Source organism: Canis aureus, chromosome 10 (assembly GCF_053574225.1).
Source record: "Canis aureus isolate CA01 chromosome 10, VMU_Caureus_v.1.0, whole genome shotgun sequence".
Taxonomy (NCBI): domain Eukaryota; kingdom Metazoa; phylum Chordata; class Mammalia; order Carnivora; family Canidae; genus Canis; species Canis aureus.
The window spans coordinates 67993405-68016246 of NC_135620.1; the positions used below are offsets into that span (position 1 = coordinate 67993405).

At 38.1% G+C, this 22842-nt stretch overlaps 1 protein-coding gene across 1 annotated transcript in view; it reads right to left on the reverse strand.

Annotated features, from left to right (window-relative positions):
* ECPAS (Ecm29 proteasome adaptor and scaffold) overlaps positions 1-22842 on the reverse strand; it is a 98128-nt gene that overhangs the window by 54887 nt on the left and 20399 nt on the right. The window contains 7 exon segments of the mRNA XM_077912888.1: positions 751-832; positions 3987-4126; positions 6759-6927; positions 10133-10282; positions 11562-11680; positions 13142-13258; positions 18390-18520. Coding sequence (XP_077769014.1) covers positions 751-832; positions 3987-4126; positions 6759-6927; positions 10133-10282; positions 11562-11680; positions 13142-13258; positions 18390-18520 — 908 coding nt within the window.

Genomic DNA, 22842 nt, shown 5'->3' on the forward strand with positions numbered 1-22842 from the left:
CAACTATTTATAGTTTAAAAAGCAAGCAAGCAAACTAGTCCTTGTATGTCTGCATTTGGACTTGAGAACACTTTCTTTTTTTTTTTTTTGACTTGAGAACACTTTCAAATACAGTGAACTAAACAGAACTTAGCTTATTAAGCAAACACCTTACTTGGAGGCTTCAGAAGAACCCATCTACTGTCCTAGATTTTAGACCAGAGGTCAACAGACTGGAGCCAATGGGCCAAATCTAGCCCACCATCTGTCTTGATAAAGCCTATGAGTTAAGAATAGTGTTTATGTTTTCAAATGATTTTTTTTAATCAAAAAAATAATATTTCATTATATGTGAATATTACATGAAATTCAAATTTCAGTAATCATGAAGTCATACTGGCATACAGCCATGCACCTTCATGTGCTGCTGTTGCCTATGGCTGCTTTCATGTGAGGACAGAATTGAATAGTTGCTGCCTCAGAACCACAGGGGCAGCAAAGCCTCAAAAACCGACAGATAAAGTATGTGGATCCCTAATCTAGACAGTGTACCATCATTTTTTAAGCACAGAAATTAAAACCATTAGCTCAAATTAACTAAGTTACCAAGAAATTTTAATCCACCCAGACTTACATGGCCTAAAATTAGTATTTCCTACAGGATAGGTTCAGTTTAAGCCAAAATAACTAGGAGAAAAAGTTCAAATACATGGAGCTCATGTCAACCAAATGCTTTTTATGATGATGTGAGAATAAACCAAAACAACCTACCTCTTTTGTCTTCAGTGGTATATCTCCAAGGTATACTTTGTACATCTTATTAATGATGGCAGGATTATTCCAGTCAATCAAGCTACAGAAGGTTTCAACACAGCTTGTTAAAATTATTTTTTCTGTCTCACTTCAATGATTTCAAATAAATACACAGCCCCAATATTTGTTACCAAAGGAAAATGTTAGAAGAAATACAAAAATGAACTGGGCAACTGACATTGTAGAAGAGAAGGAAAGGGATTAAGTTATAAGTTAGATCAAAGTTAGTTTTTAAACAGAAATACAGGAAATCACTTATCCCACCCTGATTCAATAGATCATTACATCTATGCCCTAACTTGCCACCACACAAAAAAACTGGATTATAATTCACTCTCAATGCCAATGCCTTGGAGCAGCTGACAGGGCAGAGCTATAGTACACTTGTTCAGAGAGAACTGAGGCAAGCATCATTCTTCTGTTTAACTAGTTGGAAATTCAACAGTGATAAAGTGACCAAAAAAAAAAAATTTATTCATTAAAGTCACAGCCCTAAGAAGCTGGCAGCACATCCCATTTCTCTTACATTGTGTCACTATGATCCCCAACCTCCCTCTCTTCCTTATCTGCCAACACAGATTTGCAGCTTTATCACCTAATTCTACACAGCAGGCATGATGCCATTAGTCACTGAGACTTGCTCCTACTTGGGCCCCACTGTCAGGTAAATCAGAATACAGCACTGACTGATGATTGGCACCCAGCCTCTCTCCCAGCAGCCCCTCCCAGTCATTTTAAAAACCTAGCAACACAGCAATCCTGCGTTTCACTCAATCAGTGAGATTTCACCATCCTATCTTCTGCCTTTTGACATTGGTTCTGCTTCAAGCTATGCTCTATCTGTGCAAACACAATTTATGATGCTGCTTTGACAGTGTTTCTAATCCATCTTCCTTTCATAGTTTAACAATCTGCCTCTTCCTCAGATATCCACAATTCCACTATTCTCAAAGATGTTCATTCCATGATTCTATTTTAGTTATTACTCACTTTTCTCAGATGACTGCTACTAACTAATCCTCAAGCTCTATCTTTGTTTCTCTTCTATAAATATGTCGGGTGTAGAGATTATTGACAACATATACACATTTCAGTAAAACAAAGGAAAACTTAATAGTAAAAACAACTAAAAACTAATAAGGATAATTTTCACCGTCTTCTACTTTTCCTCTTGCTAGCTTTCTAGTTTTTTTGATTACATGTTTGTTGTGTAAATTCAGAAATGTATAGAAATTTATAATCTGTACCATACCCCCTTCTCTATTCCTTTTCAGTAACCACTAACTTTGGTGTATCTTTTCCTAGTCTTCTTTCTTATGCATGTAAAATAGGTGGATGGTATAGCAGGTAAGTAGATCAATAAAGAGAAGCATCACTTGAAAAGAGACTTCAGGATTTTTCTTTTAACAAAAGCGGAAAATATCTACATGTTGTTCTCAACTTACTCTTTACCTCTTAACAATGTTACACTCTTTATATGAAAAAAATGTACACTTGTTTTAACAGACAAAATCAAAACGATTTGGAATACTGCTGCACCATATTTACATTTCCAACAATCCAATGCACTACACGGTGTAAAGAGTGGGGCCAGCTCAAACACAATGAGAAGTTTTAAAGAAAGATTTTTTTGATACTCCAAATCCACATAAATTCTTTGAAAGGGATACCAGGAGGATGCAGTGATAAGCAACATGAAGGAATTTTAGACCTGAGGGAAATGTTAAAGTACATTCTAGTCCTTATTCCACAGAGTGTAAGCCCTGGCAGATTACAAGAGTCTTCCAAACTCCACCAGCGAGGGGCATGACCAGAATTAATTCCATAACAACTCAGTCCTCCTCTAGGCTGCCTCACCTGACCTACAGTGGTACACCAATCCCAGCTGCCACCACACCGTGCTGTCTGCTTACTGACATGTAACCACACAACTAAAGACACAACGAACTTAACTTCCTTACTTGGTTCCACTCCCTTTATTGGTTTCTTTGAGGAGGAAAAATGCAATATATGCACTCCACTGCCTCTCAGCATGTTACTACATTAAGCATTAAAACAAATGAAGAACATAACTATTCCATAATTGGGATTTTTTTCAACCAGGTAACTTCAACTTCTCATGCTGTTTCTCAGGCTTCACACATCTCATGTTTTAAATCAATACACATATTATTTTGTATTCTGATGTGTTCATTTGCCATTACTTGGGGATAATTTACATGTTGCTTTATAACTTTCATAATTATTTTGGCAGATATATAATATTCCATATAGAGACACATAGTTAATTTACTACCATTTCCATATAATAATGGAAATTTGAATTTGTTTCCATTTTTCTTAAAATTACAGGAAAAGGTATAATGAGTAAATCTATAACATGTTTCTATATAAAACCTTTTTCTTCTTTGAATGACTGTCTTAGGATGAATTCCCAGAAGATTTACATAAAAGATTATAAATATTTTTGTGATTCATTACATACTGCAAAGTGCCTTCCAAAAATTATTTCAGTTTGTAATGCCAATCAACAGACTATAAAAATAGCAGTTTCAATAGAAACTTAAATGGAGTTTCAACTGTTACACAATTTTATTTACCAATAGGTACAAATTGGTACACCAGTGTTTCATTTTGTATTGATTTTATTGCTCGCACAAAATATTTTCTCTGAGCCTATTAGAATTTGTATTTTCCTCCTGTGTGACATAAGATTATTCAGCACCTCTTTTCATGGGACCTGATTTTTACCATATTAGTCTTGAAACCTACATATCCTTTATTAAAAACAATCTTAAACCTTTTAACTAAGAGGGAGAATAAAAAATGAACCATCTCTGGGTTTGGGCATTCTTCTTAACATTAGTTCTTTAAGTCCATTTACCTTGCCGACAAAGGTCTCACTTCTTATGGTAATTGTTCTAATCCATTCAAGTTTAAAACTGCTTCTCCAAACAGCTTTTCTTCTTTGTCTAACACAGAATCCTGCTCCTAATAAGCAAACTGTCTTTATTACAAATTAGGTACATTTCATAATCTCAGAAATTGAATGTCTCATTACAGAAAATCCTGAAAGGATAAATATGTGTCAAGTGAGCATCTAGAAATATAGCCTCTTTTTATTTTTTAAAGGTGAAAAGGGTATATATATAGCTTCTTTTTATTTTTTAAAGGTGAAAAGGGATGTAGTTTACCTTTGCTTGCTTTTCAATTCTAGGTCCGCTGCTGTTGCTACACTGTGGCGTGTGTCACTAGAAGCAATCACCAGGTGGAGAACAGCTTCGAGTTCAGGCACCTGTTCAGCTTCTATGAATTTCACTATCCCCAGTTTGCACTGCAGATAAAGGAAGGAAGGGAAAAACTGTAATCAAAGAAACAAATACCACCAACCAAACATTAACAGTAGCAACAGGAGCAGCTCCTGTTTAGGCTTAAATGTGCCAGGAACTGTATGTAATGTACATTCATGATTTCATTTAACCCTCACAGTCTAGGACATAAGTAAGATTATACTCATTCTTCTTACAAGGAAACTGAGGCATGGCTTAAGAGACTCAGACACATAGTAAGTGATGAAAACAAGATTCAAAGCCAAGCCTCTCCAACTCAAAGACCATTATGACACCCAGCCTTCCTACTTAGGTTACAGTCTCTCTGGAATGATAAAGCCTTGAAATGAAGTCCAAATTTGGAGCCTAAAGGTAGGAGTGTGGTACATTATGAACAGAGTAGTTCATGGACTGTTCTGACAGTTCAAAAAAAAACTAAACCACATTCCACAGAGGTTCACCCTATTGTTAACATGTTCATTCTGTCCTCAACATTCTTACAGACTGAAAACAATAGGATGTTAGACACACTCCAGTCAAGGCAAGTGAAATTTTAATCAAACAGTATTCAATCTAACTGAATGGCTGAAATGAAACACAGACTGAAGAGGGATTCTAATTAGAACTTCACGGGATGTGAAAGCACTATGAATTTCACAACAAAGAATTCTAGGGCAAATATATCTGAAAACTACCTTTATCTTTAAAAAACAATTACATAATAGTTCTTATGTATATGAGTCAAGACTGAATTTATAATTATTAAATGACAACAGATGCAATTTAAAAAGGTATATAAACAGATCATAAAATGCTTGTCTATCCTCCCCTTGGTCAACACAACTTACTTGTCGCAAGAGCTACAATAGAAAAGACGCAAACATTTACTGAAGCCACAGAAATACAGTTATGGACATTAACTACATAAAGATATAAACAAAAAAAAAGTGCAAAGAAAACAAAAAACAATGCTAATGTCCATCAAGAGACAAGTTAAAATCTTATGTGGTTTACACATAATTTTATATAAAACATTTAAAAAGATGATTTTTTTAAAAAAACCTTATATATTGTTAAATGAAAAAAGTAAACCACAAATACTGTATTATATGTAAATGTAGGTAAGTGTACAATGTACAATATATAAAGTGTACAATATATAAAAATGCATTAAAATGTATCATGTAAAACTGTACTTGCATATATATATACACACAGACACACACACACAGTAGGCTGTACAATGACACACTAGGGTGGCAGGATTCCAGGTCATTTTTCATTCTCTTTGTGGTGTTCTGTACTACTTGAATCTTTATATTATCATTTTGTCATGAGAAAAAAATAAAAACCATTTTATTTAAATAAAAACTATTTTATTCCATCCTAGAAACTAAATAGTTCATTTCCACACTAGATTATAAAACTGACAAAAAACACGGATAGGCCCTTGAAAATTAGCAAATAATTACCAACACAAGACTATAATTTCATATTAACAATTATTCTCTAGCACGTAGAGCTTTAGTCCTCAGGAGACCTAAATTCAAAGCCTAGCACTTGAAGTGAGATGGTGATACATCTCAAAACCTCAGTTCCTTTTACAAAATGAAACGATTTCTCTTATCTCAGCTGGGTTTAGGTTGTTTTAAGGATTAAACAAGACAATTGTATTCCACGTGCTCAGCATAGTACCGGCCACATAGCTCAAACTCAATAAAGAGAAGCTGCTACTACCATTTACCTTTCTTACTTATATCATGGTTTGAGGAGGGAGGAAAAAAAATCTATAAAATATAAATCTAATCAAGCATAACCCTCACTGAACAAATCATTCTGTAAATCTGTGAGTGGCTGCAATGCCCCACCTGCCTTTTCCCTCTGCTGGGGAACACTTTTTTTGATCAGCAGTCACTTACATTCCCAAAAAGAAAAAATATCCAATCATTTAAACTGCCACGGAGAGAGAAAGGGAGGACTGGAAGACTGACCCACGTTGCTTGAATTCCAAAATAATTACATACTGAGCTCATCTGTTCTTCCCTGAGGTGCCTGGTGACACAGACACACTGAGGCAACTTCTCTGGAGAGCACCAGTCTTTTATAAAAGCTGCTCAGAGAACATCTGTGTCCTGTTTAAATTCAGAATAAAATGCTTAATGCCAATTTTTCAATTCCCAGGAAGAAAGAGAAAAGGGAGTCATGCTTTTCTCCCATATTGTCACATGTGAGTATAGGAGTTCTTCACTTTACATAAAATACACAGGCCTAAAAAGCTGAACCATCTAAGATAAACTGCATTTTAACTGTACCAAAATAGCCCGGGTGACTATTAAACCCAGAATTAAAAGCTAAAATGAAAGAAGTTAAACATACTCAGTTTCTAAGTGGGCTGTATTTCACCCTTGAACTATGTACGTAATGGTGGAAAAACTAAAGAGCACTTCCCACTCCTCCCTTTCTCTGGGGCTGTACCAAAAAACTGACACACTGAAGAGAGCACATTAGGTCATCAGTCCTTGCCAAGATGTTTCTTTAGAGAGACTGAAGGCATGGGAATTATGTTACACATGCTTCCATGGACCTCCTAGGGGCGAGCATGTGGGGTGAAGTTCCATTATGAACAAGAAGTGATACCTGTTCCAATTGTTCAGGTGTCCACGGGTTATCACCAATAACTCGCTTAGCTGCATAAAAACTCATTCCTGGGGGAGGTTGTGGTATTCCAGAACCTCCCCCACTATTTGAAGAAGAACCCTGTCCTGAAGATGAATTTTGGCGACTCTGGGATTCATTTAACACATATCTGAAAAGGAAAGAGACATTTAATCTCCTTATTAAAGCACCTACATAAACATGTACATGCACATTTAATATATTCAATCGTATACTTTTCCCCCCAGAGAATTTTTCTAGAATACCTGAAATTAAAATTTCACCACAAAGAAAAATTCAGAAGGTATCTAAAAAAAGGCATTTACACCTTTGGCAAATTAACCATAACAGTCCATCTGTTCAACTTGGTTACAAATGAACTATTACAGTTACCAACAATGAATATAAATATTTTGCTTTCGGGAATCCCTGGGTGGCTCAGCAGTTTAGCACCTGCCTTCAGCCCAGGGCGTGATCCTGGAGAACCAGGATTGAGTCCCACATTGGGCTCCCTGCATGGAGCCTGCTTCTCCCTCTGCCTGTGTCTGCTTCTCTGTGTGTGTGTGTCCCTCATGAATAAATACAATCTTTTAAAAAAATATATTTTGCTTTCAATTTATAAACAACTTTTCAAGAGCTACTATGGACCTACTGCATTTTGAGTTTTGGGTTGACAGATACAGAGAACGGTTAGTTGATGATAAGAAGGATTTAAAAAAAAAAAAACAAACATTATTCTGTACCTGAAGCACAGAACATTTTTAGTCATTCCCATTTCTGTTAAGTTGCAATTCACCTTTAGTTCTCCTTATATCCCTGCATTAGAAAATCCACTGAAACCTCCAAACCACTTACTACACAAGCACAAAATGCCCCCAAAAGGAAAAAATATTCAAAAGTACTAGAAGAGGAAAAGCCATAACAATTAGATTTTCTCATTGTATGCCCTTTGCAGCCACTTGTTTATTAATTTACCATTCTATTTTCATTTTTAGCTTCTATGGATTAAAAATAAGATTTCTGGTAAATTTGTTTTGATTCAGTTAACTGGTATTTCTCATCTACAAAAGGAAAACTTTGAAAAAGTTTTTAATTCAAGTCCCTTCAAACCCTAATAAATTTCTATGCTGATGAATTATCAGACTGGATGTTAAAATGAGATATCTGCTATAATAAAAATTAAAACACTTATTAGATCCTGATGGTATAGTAAATTATTCCACATTACTTATATGCTATATCCATTCAATCCTAAGTCTATTTTTAAAAAAACGTGTTAAGGAATCATTTTAATATTTTTATAAAAACAAGGCAAATTCCCACTGTAAGAAAAACTGGATTGAATACATTATATGCCTAAGTTAAATTTGGATTTGTTAAGAAAAACTGGATTGAGGACATTGTGTGCCTAAGTTAAATTTGGATTTCAAAGTTTATTTACCAAAGCCATCATCACCTGCCAATTCTGGCTGCCTCCTGATTTAACAACTATAAAAAGGAGGTTTTCATTTATTTCTCAGTTAAACCAAGACTGGTGGCAGTAAGTAAATGAATCAGTAATTACTGAACAGCTAACATTATGCAAAACACCATTCTAAGCACGAGACAGAAGAATACCAGGAAGTGTAAGATTGAGTCTCTGCCATCTGGAGCAGGTTGGGATAAGAGCAACCCATATGACAGCTTTGACATGTTATCACATGACAAAGAAACTACCAAGAAATAAGAAATGATATGACAGGTACTAAAAGTGAACAGGTAGAGGTAGTGGAAGTGTTTTAAGGTCTGGAAAATAAAACCACCACACTAGAGGTAGAAGGGGAGCAAACCGGAAAGCAAAGAAATTATACACCATGAGCCCTCCTGTGTCTGGATGGGGGTACAGAGGATATGAGGCTCCACACGCTAAGCTTATAGTACATAGTACACTTATGACTAGGGAAGAAACATAATGAAAGCAGCATTTTAGATAAATATCTCTTCAAGCAAAACCACCTAGAAAATCAGTAGCCTAGAAGCAGATCACAACCTGGGCCACTGAAGGGACCAGAGCTCTGACTTCAAGGAGTCCCCAAGTATATTAGGGAAGATGGACTTGTCAGCAATATGATACAAACACAACACGAGGGGATTCCTGGGTGGCTCAGTGGTTTAGCACCTGCCTTCAGCCCGAGGTGTGATCCTAGAGTCCCGGGATCGAGTCCCACGTCCAGCTTCTGCATGGAGCCTGCTTTTCCCTTTGCCTGTGACTCTGCCTCTCTCCCTTTCTCCCCCTTTCTCTCTCTCTCTCTCCCTCTCTGTCTCTCATAAATAAATAAATAAAATCTTTAAAAAAAAAAAAAAAAACAACATGGCAATACAGATGTATGGTTAGTGTAAAAAGGACCCGGAAAATAGCATCCTCTGCCCAGGACAGGAAATTTATGACAGAGACACACACACCTGACACCTATAAGCTAGTCTGAGATGCTTTTACAAAGTGGTTGTTCTGGCTGTTGTTTTCTTTCTTTCTTCCCTTCTTTTCTGATGGGCATTCTAAGCAGAGAACTGTATTCTCTTAAAACATGAAAGGCAAGGACACAAGAGAATACATGAACTGCATCCATGTATATAACGACTGGAAAATAATACCCCAAGGATTTTAAAGGTATGATCTGGTAAGATGTGTGTTTTAAAAATCAGGGATCCCTAGCAATTTCTGCTCAAGTCCTAATCTCAGGGTCATGAGATGGAGCCCCACCCCCTAGAGGAGTCTGTCTGTCCCTCTCCCTCTACCCCTCTCTCCCACTCAAGCATGAGTAGGCTCTCTCTCTCTCAAATAAATCATCTTTACAAAAATAAAAAATAAAGTCAGGGATCCCTTTGGCAGGAATAGAGTTTTAGAGAAAAGCAGCTGGTGAGAAAGTCATGAAGAGAGCTGAGCAGAAATGAAGCTAGCCCGCAGTGGGCAGTGGTGAGAGTGGTTCTGGGACGAGTCAGTTAGCAGGGAGGGGGTATCAGGGGGCTGGTATTAGCAACAAGAAAAAGGAGGGCTGGAGGCGTTTTTTAACTGCACACCAACGAGGCTAAGAGAACCATCGCAGCACTGACAGCAATTAAAGAAAAGGAACTATTTTTATGGGGAAAGACTGATTTCAGCTGGGACAGATTGAGTCTGAAATCCTAAAGCAGCTCCACACCTATAAGGTCAACAAGTGGTGAGGCTGGGGTTTAGAAGACGTCAGGGCTAAAGCAAAAATGAAAACCTGAGACACAGACATTTTCAAGTGAAAGCTGAACCATTTAAAATAGTACTTAACCCTACATAGTGAAAGCAGTTAATAACAAGGTTGCTATGTTTTTCTTTTTTAACCTACCCATAAGGCATCAGAAGGACATCTAGCATGAAGTCCAAAAGCAGCTGCACAGTCTTTGGTTTCTCAGCAAGATTAAACGGAGAAGCTGATTTTGATGATTCAACAGGGTATTTCATGTGAAAAAGGGTTGGTATTAAAAGATGCATTAAGCTGAAAAAACAATTACATTTATTGCAACTACTTTAAAAATAAGTCTTTTATACATGCACATAACAGACAAAACAAAAATCACTAACAAAAAGTGGCAAGTGTAAGGGCCCTGCACTTTCAAAACCACCAACTTACAAAGTCCTAATTTAGGAGCTGGCCTAGCTTTGTTTCTTTGCCATTTTACCAATCTGGGTCATCACCAAAAACACTGGGAAAAAATGTTTATAATATGCCCTCAGTGTTAGTATCTAAAGTTACCAAAAGAGATTTTCTATTAAACTTTAGGTATAGTTCAACTTATAATATGTTCCTTCAATAAATTTTTTCTTTTCTACAGTTAATTTAAAAAGTTATTCTAAATCTAAAGAAATTAAAAACCGATAATGGTACTATTTTGAATATGAAAATTTCCAACGTGTGAACTTATATAACAGAAATTCCTTCTTTCATTACACATGAAAACTTCAAAGAGTGCTTGTACTGTTTAATTTTATTTGTAAATATCCATATTACAGTCTCTCTTTTAAAAATACATGTGCTCTAAAAGGCAAAGTAAACCATCATTTAACTCCACTTTGCCTCCACAGTTTCTACGCTCTTCCTGATGATGCTGACCAAGCTACACTACAGTACTTAGAGCCAAATCTGAAACTAAGAGTGTTATGCAAATCTTTTCACCTCTCCAATTCCCATATTAATAGAAACAAGTGATCTGTTCCTTTAAGAAAACTGCTCTAAAACTTCATATACTCCAAGATAGAAATGTTTTGATGAAAAGCACTTTATAACTAATTTGTGCAATCACATGAAATTAGCTTCTTCAAAAGAATTGGCAAAATAAATGCATCTAGACTGAGAAACATGTTGTTAGTTCTGCATACTTTTCAATATGCTCACATCAAGAAATCTGATAATTACCAAAACAGTAATGTTGAGGTAACACAAAAAATTCAATCAGGGCAGCCTGGGTGGCTCAGTGGTTTAGCGCCAGGGCGTGATCCTGGAGACCCGGGATCCAGTCCCACGTCAGGCTCCCTGCATGGAGCCTGCTTCTCCCTCTGCCTGTGTCTCTGCCTCTCTCTCTCTCTCTCTCTCTCTCTCTCTCATGAATAGATAAATAAAATCTTAAAAAAAAAAAATTTTTTTTTTCAATCATTTGTCAGCTGAAAGAGCTCAAGCCTTCACACTGGCCCAAGTAAAACCAAATGTGTGACTCTATTTATGAAAGGTAGCTGTTGACTCATGCAGGTGGGAGATAAGATAACTGAGGAAACCATACCTATCCTGCTGTGGCTGAGGCTTCCCTTCCATGGCAGTAAGAAGCGTAGGGGCCAGTTCACATTGTTTTTCCACTGGTAGGCGAGGATAGCCCATCTTAACATAAATTATCGTAAAATTCTAATGCAATGAGAGAAAAGCAAGTGAGTGTGAAGGAAATGTTCTAGGATTTCAATGAAAACACAAGGTTGATAACTCAGGGAGTTATAGCAAAGAAATCACCTTCTCTCTCCGTATGCTTATCACATGTTTATTACAGCTTGATCAACTATTACATCTCAGGAAGAATGCTAGCCCTACTTACTAAAAATGCTTGCTTTAAGATGTGCTCATGTAAGGGAGCACGACCTAATCTGAAGCACTCACACATGTATCAAGCATCATGTTTTTTCATTTTAAATACATACAATTTTGTCAATTATGCCTCAAAGTTGGGGGGAGGATAAAGCATGCAAATACGCAATTTTCACTGAGAAGAAAAAGCAAGCATTTGGCCTATCTGCACCTATATACCACATGTTAGCACCAGAGCTCCCGGCATGTTGCATTAATCCTTTCAAGCAAAGGGGAGACCCCTGTGAAAGCCTTGGCCGCTGCTTCCCAACTGGTCAGTCACTACAGCCACCTTGGTACAAGGCAGCACTCTGGTTCCTCACTGATAACTGACCAATGGACGATGAACCAAGGGAAACTGAGTGCTGTAGGTATGTTTGTATCCCTAGAATCCATATGAACACTGCATTTTAAGCAAACTCCTAAGTGTATATCCAGATCTATGCATAAGATAAAGATTTGCTTTTCTGAAGGACTCTTCACTTTAGAACAGCCTTCATAAGGTTATTGTTTGGAAGACATTCTATTTGGCAGTTTTACTGACACACAATGTTTCTATTTGCTTGAAGAAAGGAACGTCTGTAATGAAGCTAGCTATATGTCCAGAGTAGGCAAAGAGAGATGTCTGGACCAGTAGGTGGCTCCAAAGGTTTGGAATCCAGATGTCAGAACTCGATAGATTCAGCCTCAATGCTAGGGCCACAAAAAGATCATCTGACTTCACACGGCATCAACATCTTTATACATTTATTTTTCATGAACACGACAATTCAATGGGAACATTTCTTACCAGCCTCAGTTTACTTCACTTTTAAAAAGGATATCTTTCTAAATATATGAGAAACAGATAGAAATTTTAACAGATTTTAAAATTCAGCTTCCTATCCTTGCCACTTACCCTTTCTTTTCCTTCTTCTATTATTGCTTATCCATGCCTATGCTGCACAACCCTTTCTTCTCTCTCCTCATACAACCTGTGACTAAGAATCAAATCACTCCTTTGTAGATCTGCATACCTGACAAGTCATTTCACCAACCTTCCTTTGCCCAGCAGAAACGCATGCCTTATATCCTGCTCCTACCACTTCAGTGGAAAAACAGTGTGTCATTTGAAGAAAAACCTCTCATGTTTCATTTAGAATTAGTCTAAAGTGAAATCCTAAACTTGCCCATGTATTGATGACATCTAATAAATGTTAGGAGAGAAAACTCACTGTAAGTCAGAAAGTAGTCCAAAAGAACACTCACTGTGACAAAGGAAACTGCAGCAGGGTCCTGGTATTGAACCAGTAGTGTCTCTACCGGGAGCTGTATCTTAGGGCGGCTTTTTATACGCTTATTCAGATGGACCAGCAGTTCCATTACCTAAGATACAAAAAGATATGCACTGAAATTATTGATACCTTTAAAATAAATTCATTTCTCAACTGTGACTTAATGTGATAAGTAGCGGCTACTTTGTGCTTTTCAAGGACATAAATGTGACATCCCAGAAAGGGAATTTAAAAAATCAGGGTCTTACTCCAAAATGCTGTGTTCCCCAAAGCCAGGATCCCGTATGAGCTTATACTGAGGCACAGCCCCCAGAGCCCCTGTGAATAAACAACTGCAGCACACCGGGCCACAGGTGGAATGTTTGTGTCTCCCCAAAACTCATCTGTTGAAGCCCTAACCTCCAGTTTGATGGCTTTAGGAGGTACTTAGCTTTGGCTAACATCATGGGAGTAGAGCCCCCATGATGAGATTGATGTCCTAGTAAGGGGATGACAGGATCAGAGTCCTGTCTCTCTTCCTCTTGTGAGAAAGCAGCAAGAAGGCTCCCCTCAAGCAACCAGGAAGGTCCCCCCACTAGGAATCCAACGTGCTGGCACCCTGACCTTGGACTCCCAGCCTCCGAAACTACGAGAAATCAAATGCTGTTTATTAAGTCACCCAGTCTGTGGCCTTCTGTTACAGCAGCCCAAACAGGCTAAGGTACACTGTGAACGCAACAGAAAGGGAAACATGCAAGACTCTGTGGGTTTCCAGAACAGAAAGACTGCCAGATCAAGGAGGACTTAGGAAGTGACAGGAACACTAAATCCTGACAACCAGATGAATTTCCAAGCAGAGAATCGGTTACAAGAAGGAATGAGTTCTAACGTGACATACTGCATGTGATTGACACGCAGAGTGATAAGAGATAACAGCAGGGCCCAGGTTACAAAAGGACGCAGGTAAAATGCTAGAGAAGTTTTACTTTATGCTGAAGATCATCTGATTCTACTAAAGAGCTTTAAGTAATAACAAGCTTCCTGTCTTTCAAGTGGGAAGAGAGAACAGAAAGAGAGATCTGCAAGTCAGTAATTCCTGTGGGTGGAAAGCAAAATCCAGAGGCTTATGTCAGATGGCCCCGCTCTTACTCTAAGAGTGAGATTATCTTGCTCAAAGAGAAGAAATGGAGCACTGAAAAATAACATTTGTAGAAAGCCTCACCTGAGAAAGACTCAGATTTGAGGTATCTGCTCTGGAGGGCCAGGTCTACACTATTTTCCATCATTTCCGAAATGTACACTCTACCCTCAAAGCAAGTACTAAAGAGAGTTGTAGTGGGGCGCCCAGGTGGCTCAGCTGGTTAAGCGTCCGACTCTTGATTTCTGCTCAGGTCATGATCTCAGGGCCATGGGATTAAGCCTCATGTGGGGCTCTGCCCTCAGCCAGGACTCCTCTCATCCCTTTCCCTTTGCCCCTCCCCCCACTCACATGTATGCTCAAGGTCTCTCGGTCTCTCTAAAATAAATACATAAATCTTTAAAAAATAAAGAAAGTAAGTTGTAAGACAATTTCTGACAACAGAAGTTCAAATGAACCTAGAACAATAATGAAATGTGAATTTTAAGAATAACAAATCTATAATCTGTCTGTTTAATGAATCATAATGAAATTGCTGACATTTATCAACAGTTTCTGTGCAGAACACACTTCTGCATAGCATTCTGTATTTCCTATCTGATTCTCACAACAACCAGAGAGGTAGAACGGCATTCCCATTTCATAGGTAAGGAAACAGAGGCCCAGAGAACTGAAGTAACCTGTCCGAGGACACTGAGCCACTAGGTAGCATAGCCAAGATCTGACTCCAGAGCCCATCCTTTAAACCTTTCCAACACTGATAGTTGAGTTCAATTCATCTGAAGTGTCTGTCTGTCACCATGAGACATTCTCAGAACCACTTATACCTTACAGAGACCTAGAAACTTGCATTAAAACTTACACACATATTTTCATCTCAACTTCCTCACTGTCCAGACCTAAGATCCAGCTGACTGACAGGGAAAGAATGAGGAGGAACGAGGCTCAAGGAAACAGTCCTCTTCTGACTATCTAATCGAGGCTGAGTCCTGGAAGGACTCAGTGGGAAATCATTACTAATAAAACAATCATGCTCATAGTCATATACTTTTTTTTAATCTTTTTTTTACTTTAAATAAATTAATGACTTAGTTTTCTTCGAACAATATTATATTAAATATTAATTTCCTAAGTTTGGTTATCCACCTTCTGAAACCCTCTATAAACCCATAAATATAAAAAAATTTTTTCAACTTGGGATGCCTGGGTGGTTCAGCAGTTGAACACCTACGCCTCCCTTCAGCCCAGTGCATGATCCTGGAGTGTCCTAGGATCAAGAAGTCCCATGTCAGGCTCCCTACATGGAGCCTGCTTCTCCCTCTGCCTGTGTCTCTGCCTCTCTATGTCTCTCATAAATAAACAAAATCTTAAAAAAAATTTTTTTTCAACTGAACCAACCTCCTCCATGGACAACTAGGTAACTATTAACCTATCAGTAAACTACAGAATCACTAGCCTTGGGTATATAGTATCTTGTCCATACCAGTTCTTAATACTCATGTATTTATATTCATTTATTCATTAATAAGCTTTTTGAATTGAAAGTATAACACATAGCTAAAGTGCACAATTCAGAGTGTATGGCTCAATAAATTTTCATAAAGTAAATACACTAGAACCACAAAAGCCCTGCACCTCATGCCCCCCCCCAACTCTCTATATTTCTTTGCCAAAGTAACTACTATCCTGACTTCGAACACCATGTTTAAATTTTTGTAACTTATATCTGAACATTTTCCTCGACATAACTGAGATTCATCCATGTTGTTGCTCATAGCTGGCAGTTCACTTTCACTGCTCTAGTAAGAAAATGCCACAATTTATCCACTCTCCTACTGACAAACATGAGATTATTTCCAGTTTGGGCTATTACCAATAATGCTGCTATGAACATTCTTAGGTAGGCTTTTAGTGCACACATATACAGTATTTGTTTTATATAAACTCAGGACTGGATGTGCTTCGTCATGGAGTACGCATATGATACACTTTAGAGTATTTCCAAGAAGTTTTCCAAAGTGATTATGCTAATTTACACTCCTAACCAGCAGTCTGTGAGAGTTCCAGTCCAACCTTGTTAGTACTTGGTATGGTCAGTCTTTAATTTTTAGCTATTCTAATGACAGCCTAAATTTAAAGTTGGCTATAAAGTAGAATTATACATAACAAACCTCATTTTCCTTAAAACAGCAAATGTACTCTAATGATATGTCATGAGAAATCTGAAACTTTTATTTCTTTCACTCAATTTATCCACAAATCACCAGCTACCTTGAGGGATATCTTGGTTAAATCTAATGTACATCATGACATTGATAGTTAGGAACCCAAAATTACACAACTGAAAATCAATGCAAATTTTCATCAATCACAAAATTTCACATCTTGAAATTATTTACATGTGAGCTTTCAAATAGCTGCCCACTGGAATCCCTGTTTCTTCTGCCCAATGTCTGACCTATCACTCCTATCACTGGGTGCACGTCTGCCCTTCAGCTCCGTGAAGGCGTCACCAGCTGTTCCAACTCAAAACATCTGCATGGGGCCTTCTGTGTCTTCTATGGTCTCTGCATGTCTCTATCTGGCTACTTCCTACACACCACAGACGCCTTCCTTATGCCCCACATTCAGTTTAAAGCAAGTCCTCAAATATATTCTTTCATAGAATTGTTTTCTATCTTGGCATTTATTACAATTTATATCTGGATACTATTTGCCTGATTTCTTTAATACCAGTCTTCCCAACTAGATGTTTCTTTCATTCACCAGCGTATCCCTAACACCTGGCAAATATAGTAGAAAGCACTGTCCCTAACACCTGGAATACAGTAGAAAGCATTCAGTATTTGCCAAACGAGTGATGAGACTGAAGAAGCTAAATAAGTAACCAGAAACCAACATGGCTCTTTATTATACCTTGCTCTCCTGAGGGTAATGGAAGGCCACAGAAGAGTTTTAAATAGGACAGTGACAAGATCAAATACATATGTATTCAGCAAGGCAGTGTTAACAACAGGCATGTCAAATACCGGACAAGAATGTCCTGTCTCTTCCTGCAAACATAACAGACATTCTTAAGGATGTTTTTTGTCCAATGAACCCAAATTGGGCCTCAGAATCCCTCTCAGGGCAGACCTCCAAGGAGCCATTGTCAATCAATCAGGGTGGCCCAAGGGATGAAACATGATGACAGCTCTAAGACCTGAAGGTCTAGTATAAATATACCAGAAGACTAATGAACGATTTTAAAAATGAAGGGGACAAATGTTCCCTGTAGAACATTTAGATTAAAAAGAAAATCTTGAGGAGTGCCTAGCTGGCTCAGTTGGTAAAGCACACAACTCTTGTCAGGATTCTAAGTTCGAGCCCCAGAGTGGTTGTAGAAATTACTTAAAAATAAAATCCAAAGAAAAGGAAAGGGAAAGGAAAGATCCTGGGGCTCCTAAGTGGCTCATTCAGTTAAGCATGTGCCTTCGGCTCAGGTCATGATCCCAGAGTCCTGAGATAGAACCCTTCCTGCTCAGCAGGGAGTCTGCTTGTCCCTCTCTCTCTGTCCTTCCTCTCCACTTGTGCTCTCTCTCTCTCAAATAAACAAAATCGGAAAGGAAAGGAAAAAGGAAAAAGAAGGATCGATCTTGATGTGACAGTTATCTAACTTTTGGTGACAGTACTTTACAAAATCCTAAGACAGGAGCTGTACAATATCTTGCTTTAAAATATATATATATTTTGCTTAATTTTAATGAAGGTTGTATTCACAGTCATCTAATGCTAAAGAATAATTTTGCCCCATTACCACCTGACTTTCACACTGGAATCAAGGGCATGGATTTTAGATCAAGCCTCCACATATTCAGAATAATTATCTCAATTATATCATCTGGCACTGATGCCAAGTGTACAGTTGGTACTAAATGCAGCTGTGCTAAGCATACAAAAGCTACTTTTAAATCATGTAAGCTGGTCCCAGACTTACTCTCCATTTTGAAAGGCCATAATGAGAACATAAACCTAGATTTCAATAATGAGAAGAGAAAACTCACTTCATAATATATATCCATTTACTCTCACCATTTAATTCCCTCAACTGTCCCAACATGCTTACCTTTTTGCGTACTCCTTCTTGGGTGCTGGACAGCTTGAGCAAAACAGGAGGAAGGAATTTAGATATAATATTCTGTAACTGTTCATCTGTTTCAGCATGGCCAAGTCGTAAAAAGACCCGTTCAAGCTGATCTATAATATAAGAAGAAAAAAAGAAGAACTTAACAAATCAAACACAACCAAAACTAAGTATTTTTATAGCATAATCCTTTTTTCTGTACTGCAGATCTGTCATGATTAACCACAACTAGCCCTGTAGGCAGATGACTCTGACACACTAGGTAACAACACTAAAAAGGTTTACTAGCTAACTATACTTTCTTACAACTGTCCTGGTCAATTAGCCCCTAGAAGAGAGGAAAAGAAAGCCAAGAATATCAAAATTCTCTCCTACATATAGTTATTTCTTTCTTCCAAAGGATTTGTATACTGAAAAGAATACAAAGTTTTGGAAGAAATCTAGATCTAGCTAGCAGAGGAAAGAGAACTTTAATCAGACACCAGGGACAATATATACTTGGTGAAGCCATCCTACTGAAGAAGTTTCTCCAAAGACAGAACCACTGCCCACTAACCATACTGGGATTACCTAAGCAAAATGTGAGAGACCAGTCTCAACCAAGAAAGCCGCTATGAGAGAAACATGTTCACCACCACCACCATGATGTTCTCTGTAAAACCCCGACTGTGACAAAGTACAGAACAAGTAACCAGGACATTATGAGGGACGGGAGGGGTAGTGACAGGGGAACCTACCAATTGCAAACAACTGGGCATTTTCTTTTAAGGAATTACTGTTAATTTTTTAGGTATAATAATGGTATTGTGGTTTATGTTTGTTTTTAAAGGTGATTATCACTGGTGATTAAGAAGACTTCTAGGGGGCTAGATAGGACCTGTATCTTGTTCTGGGTGATGGTTACAGAGATATATATCTTGATAAAAATTCATCAAGCTCTACACTTTCATACTTTCTATCCAGTTATACCTCAATTTAAAATTTTATTTAAGAGAGTCTTTATTTTTCAGAGATCAAGACTGAAATATCTGAAATATCTAAAGGTGAAATAATTCGGTTCCTGGATTTACTTGAAATAACCAAAAGTGTACTAGAAATTAGCTAAGAGAGTAAATTTTGGATGTTCTCACCACACACACAAAAGGTAACTATGTGAGAAGATATGTTAATTAGCTTGACTACAGTAATAATCCCACATGTACATGTATATCAAATCATCACACTGTACACCTTAAATATGTACAATTTTTATTTTTTTAATATAAGTAAATAAGGAGACTCATGTCGGTCCTCATAAAAAATAATAATCAGGTGCAGAAGGGTGAGGAATGGGAAGAGGCCGTATAAATGAAACTAAGATTGGCCACCAATGGATATTCAAGCTGCATGTTAGATACAAAGAATTTATATTTCTGTGTATGCTTGAAATTTTCCATAATTTTTTAAAGACACACATAGGCACACGAGCACATACACACACACACACACACAAACACACACACACACACACACACACACTGCGAGAACATAGAGGCAAGACATTCTGGTAGCAACAAGCACACCCTGCACCCAAATCTTGGTTTTGAAATACCATTCTCCAATGGTACTGACTTGAAAAAAATGACTGATTCTGGAGCTGGGGCAACGAAAATAAGCAAGATGAATCTGAAGGATCTGGTAATGCTAAAAGAAAATGGGGCCTGGAACATGTCAAAGGTCTACAGGAGCCACCTGAAAGAGTCTCAACGTGGACAAGACCAGAATAATCTGAAGGAGAAAATAAATAACGCAGAATTGAATTATAACCCAAAGTATACAATATATCTACATGAATCCATGCTGATGTAAATAAGTGATTAAATGATTAAATTCCCTGGGGAAAAACATTTTCTTATAAAAAAATTTCAAATAATATATGTAGATACCTCCCCCTGCTGGAGGTACAGCTTCATTTCTACCTCCACCCTCTTAAAGAAAGTAGACTAGATTTAGTGACTTGCCTCCAAAGATAAAGAGAGGAAAATGTTAACCCTACATTGGAGACATTTGATAAATACTATTTCTTAACCAGGTGATCAAAGCTAACACCATGACTGATGTCACATGGATATCACGATCCCTGATAGGATGTGACAAGAAGGGCACTGCACCTCTGTGGTGTTTTTTCATAAAGCCCCACACCCCCTATCTAATTATCAGTAAAACAACTAGAAAAACCCAAATTGGAAGACCTTCTACAGGATACTCAGCCAGTACCGTTCAAGACTTTCAAGATCATGAAAAACAAGGAAAGGCTAAGAAACTGTCACAGACCAGAAGAGATGGGGAAACCGGACAACTAACCGCAGCATGGTGCCCTGGGTTGGATTCTGGAACAAAAAGAGGACATTAATGGGAAAAAGTGGTGAAATCCAAATAAAGTTTAGCTTTTAAAATTAATAATGAAGAAAAGGAGGAGGAAGAGGAAAGGCAGGCAGGATGGCTGTGAGATTAGCAGACCAGATGATTCTACGTGGTCGCTAGGAAATCAATCCACAACATCTGTGCCAGTTACAGGAGGCTCTGCCCTAGTGCCTCACAGGTCTTCGGCAGTAAAAACTGCCCAGAGATTTTAGCTACAGACACTATGGAAGGGGGCGCCTGGGTGGCTCAGTTGGTTAAGCACTGGCCTTGGGCTCAGGTCCTGATCTCTGGGTCCTGGGATTGAACTCTGCATTGGGCTTCCTGCTCAGTGGGAGTCTACTTCTCTCTCCCTCTCTCTTTCTCTCTCCCTCTACCCCACCCCACTGCTCATTCTCTCTCAAATAAAAAATAATAAAATCTTTAGGGGAAAGAAAAGAAACTACGGAAGAATTGTTCTGTGGAAGACAGCAGAAAGTTAAATTCTTCATAACAAACTGACCTAGAGAATTTGTACTAAAGGCTTAAAAAACCAAGTGAAGCATGTCTCTTTCATTTTTCATACAACCATTTGGTTTCTTCCCATGTATCCCCAGTATAGTGCTAAACTTTCTCACTCTCTAGAAAAGAAAATATAGCATTCTAAATCCAATAAAATTATTTATGATGGGAATATGGGAATGCCAAAAGGGCACCAAACATCAGGTGCGGTCCCTCCAAAACAAATCAATTGTACCTGAGGAAGAGTTCAAGCTTGCTACATTCTTTGAGGATCAGTGTAACACTCTAATGCCATCTTTAGATACACATCATATTTTAAATAAAAGGTAATTAATCATGTTCAAGCTTTATGAAAAGAAATGTAAATAAGTGCTGATATAATCAAGTGCTAAATTTATCAACCTGTCAAAGCTAACAAAATAAAAAGTAAAGATTTAGCCAAGTATGGTCCCTGAATCCTGTTTTTTAGAGGCACAGAAAGAATCTCAACTCTGGGGTGCCTGGGTGGCTCAGTCAGTTAAGTGGCTGCCTTCAATTCAGGTCATGAGCTCATGGGTTCTGGGATTGAGCCCTACTTACTGCCTCCCTCCTCAGCGGGGAGTCTGCTTCTCCCTCTGCCTCCCCCACCCCACCAAGAGCTCTCTCTCGAAATAATAAATAAAATCTTAAAAAAAAGAATCTGGGATGCCTGGGCGGCTCAGCAGTTGAGTGTCTGCCTTCAGCTCAGCACATGATCCTGGGATCCCGGGGTCAGGGCCCGTGTTGGGCTCCCCGCAGGAAACCTACTTCTCCCTCTGCCTGTGTGTCTCTGCCTCTCTCTCTCTGTGTCTCTCATGAATAAATAAATAAAGTCTTTTAAAAAAATAATCTAAATCTGAACTCTATGCCCTCCCTTACCCAACCCAGGAAACAACCTCATCAAAGTGACAAGGCAAATTAGGCCTAGGACCCCAAAAGTGTATAGTCAGAAAAAGGACTGTAACCAAAAGTTCTGAAAATTCAAAAAAAATCCAACACTCAAATTCATCTTTCACACAGACTCCGTTTTTAGTTGTAGGAAGTGAGATCCTCCAGATACTGCTGTGATGACAAACACTACTTCAGAGTCAGAAGCAAGTTTCTTTTTTTTTTTTTTATAAAGATTTCATTTATTTATTCATGAGAACACACAGAGAGAAGAGAGAGAAGCAGAGACACAGGCAGAAGGAGAAGCAGGCTCCATGCAAGGAGCCTGATGTGGGACTCGATCAGGGTCCCCAGGATCACACCCTGGGCTGCAGGCGGCACTAAACCACTGAGCCACCGGGGCTGCCCCAGAAGCAAGTTTCATCCTCTCTACAATTCTGACCTTTATTGTATAGAAACTCTTATCAAGTTATTTTCACTTACGAAAAAAGACATTGCAATAACCTCAATTACTGTTATATGTGGAGAATATATTCTGAGCAATGATTTCCTATTCATAAAACTAACATTATTTTAACCTAAAAACTGGAATATGACATAGAGTATTTTACAGTTTGCCTTTCTTTTT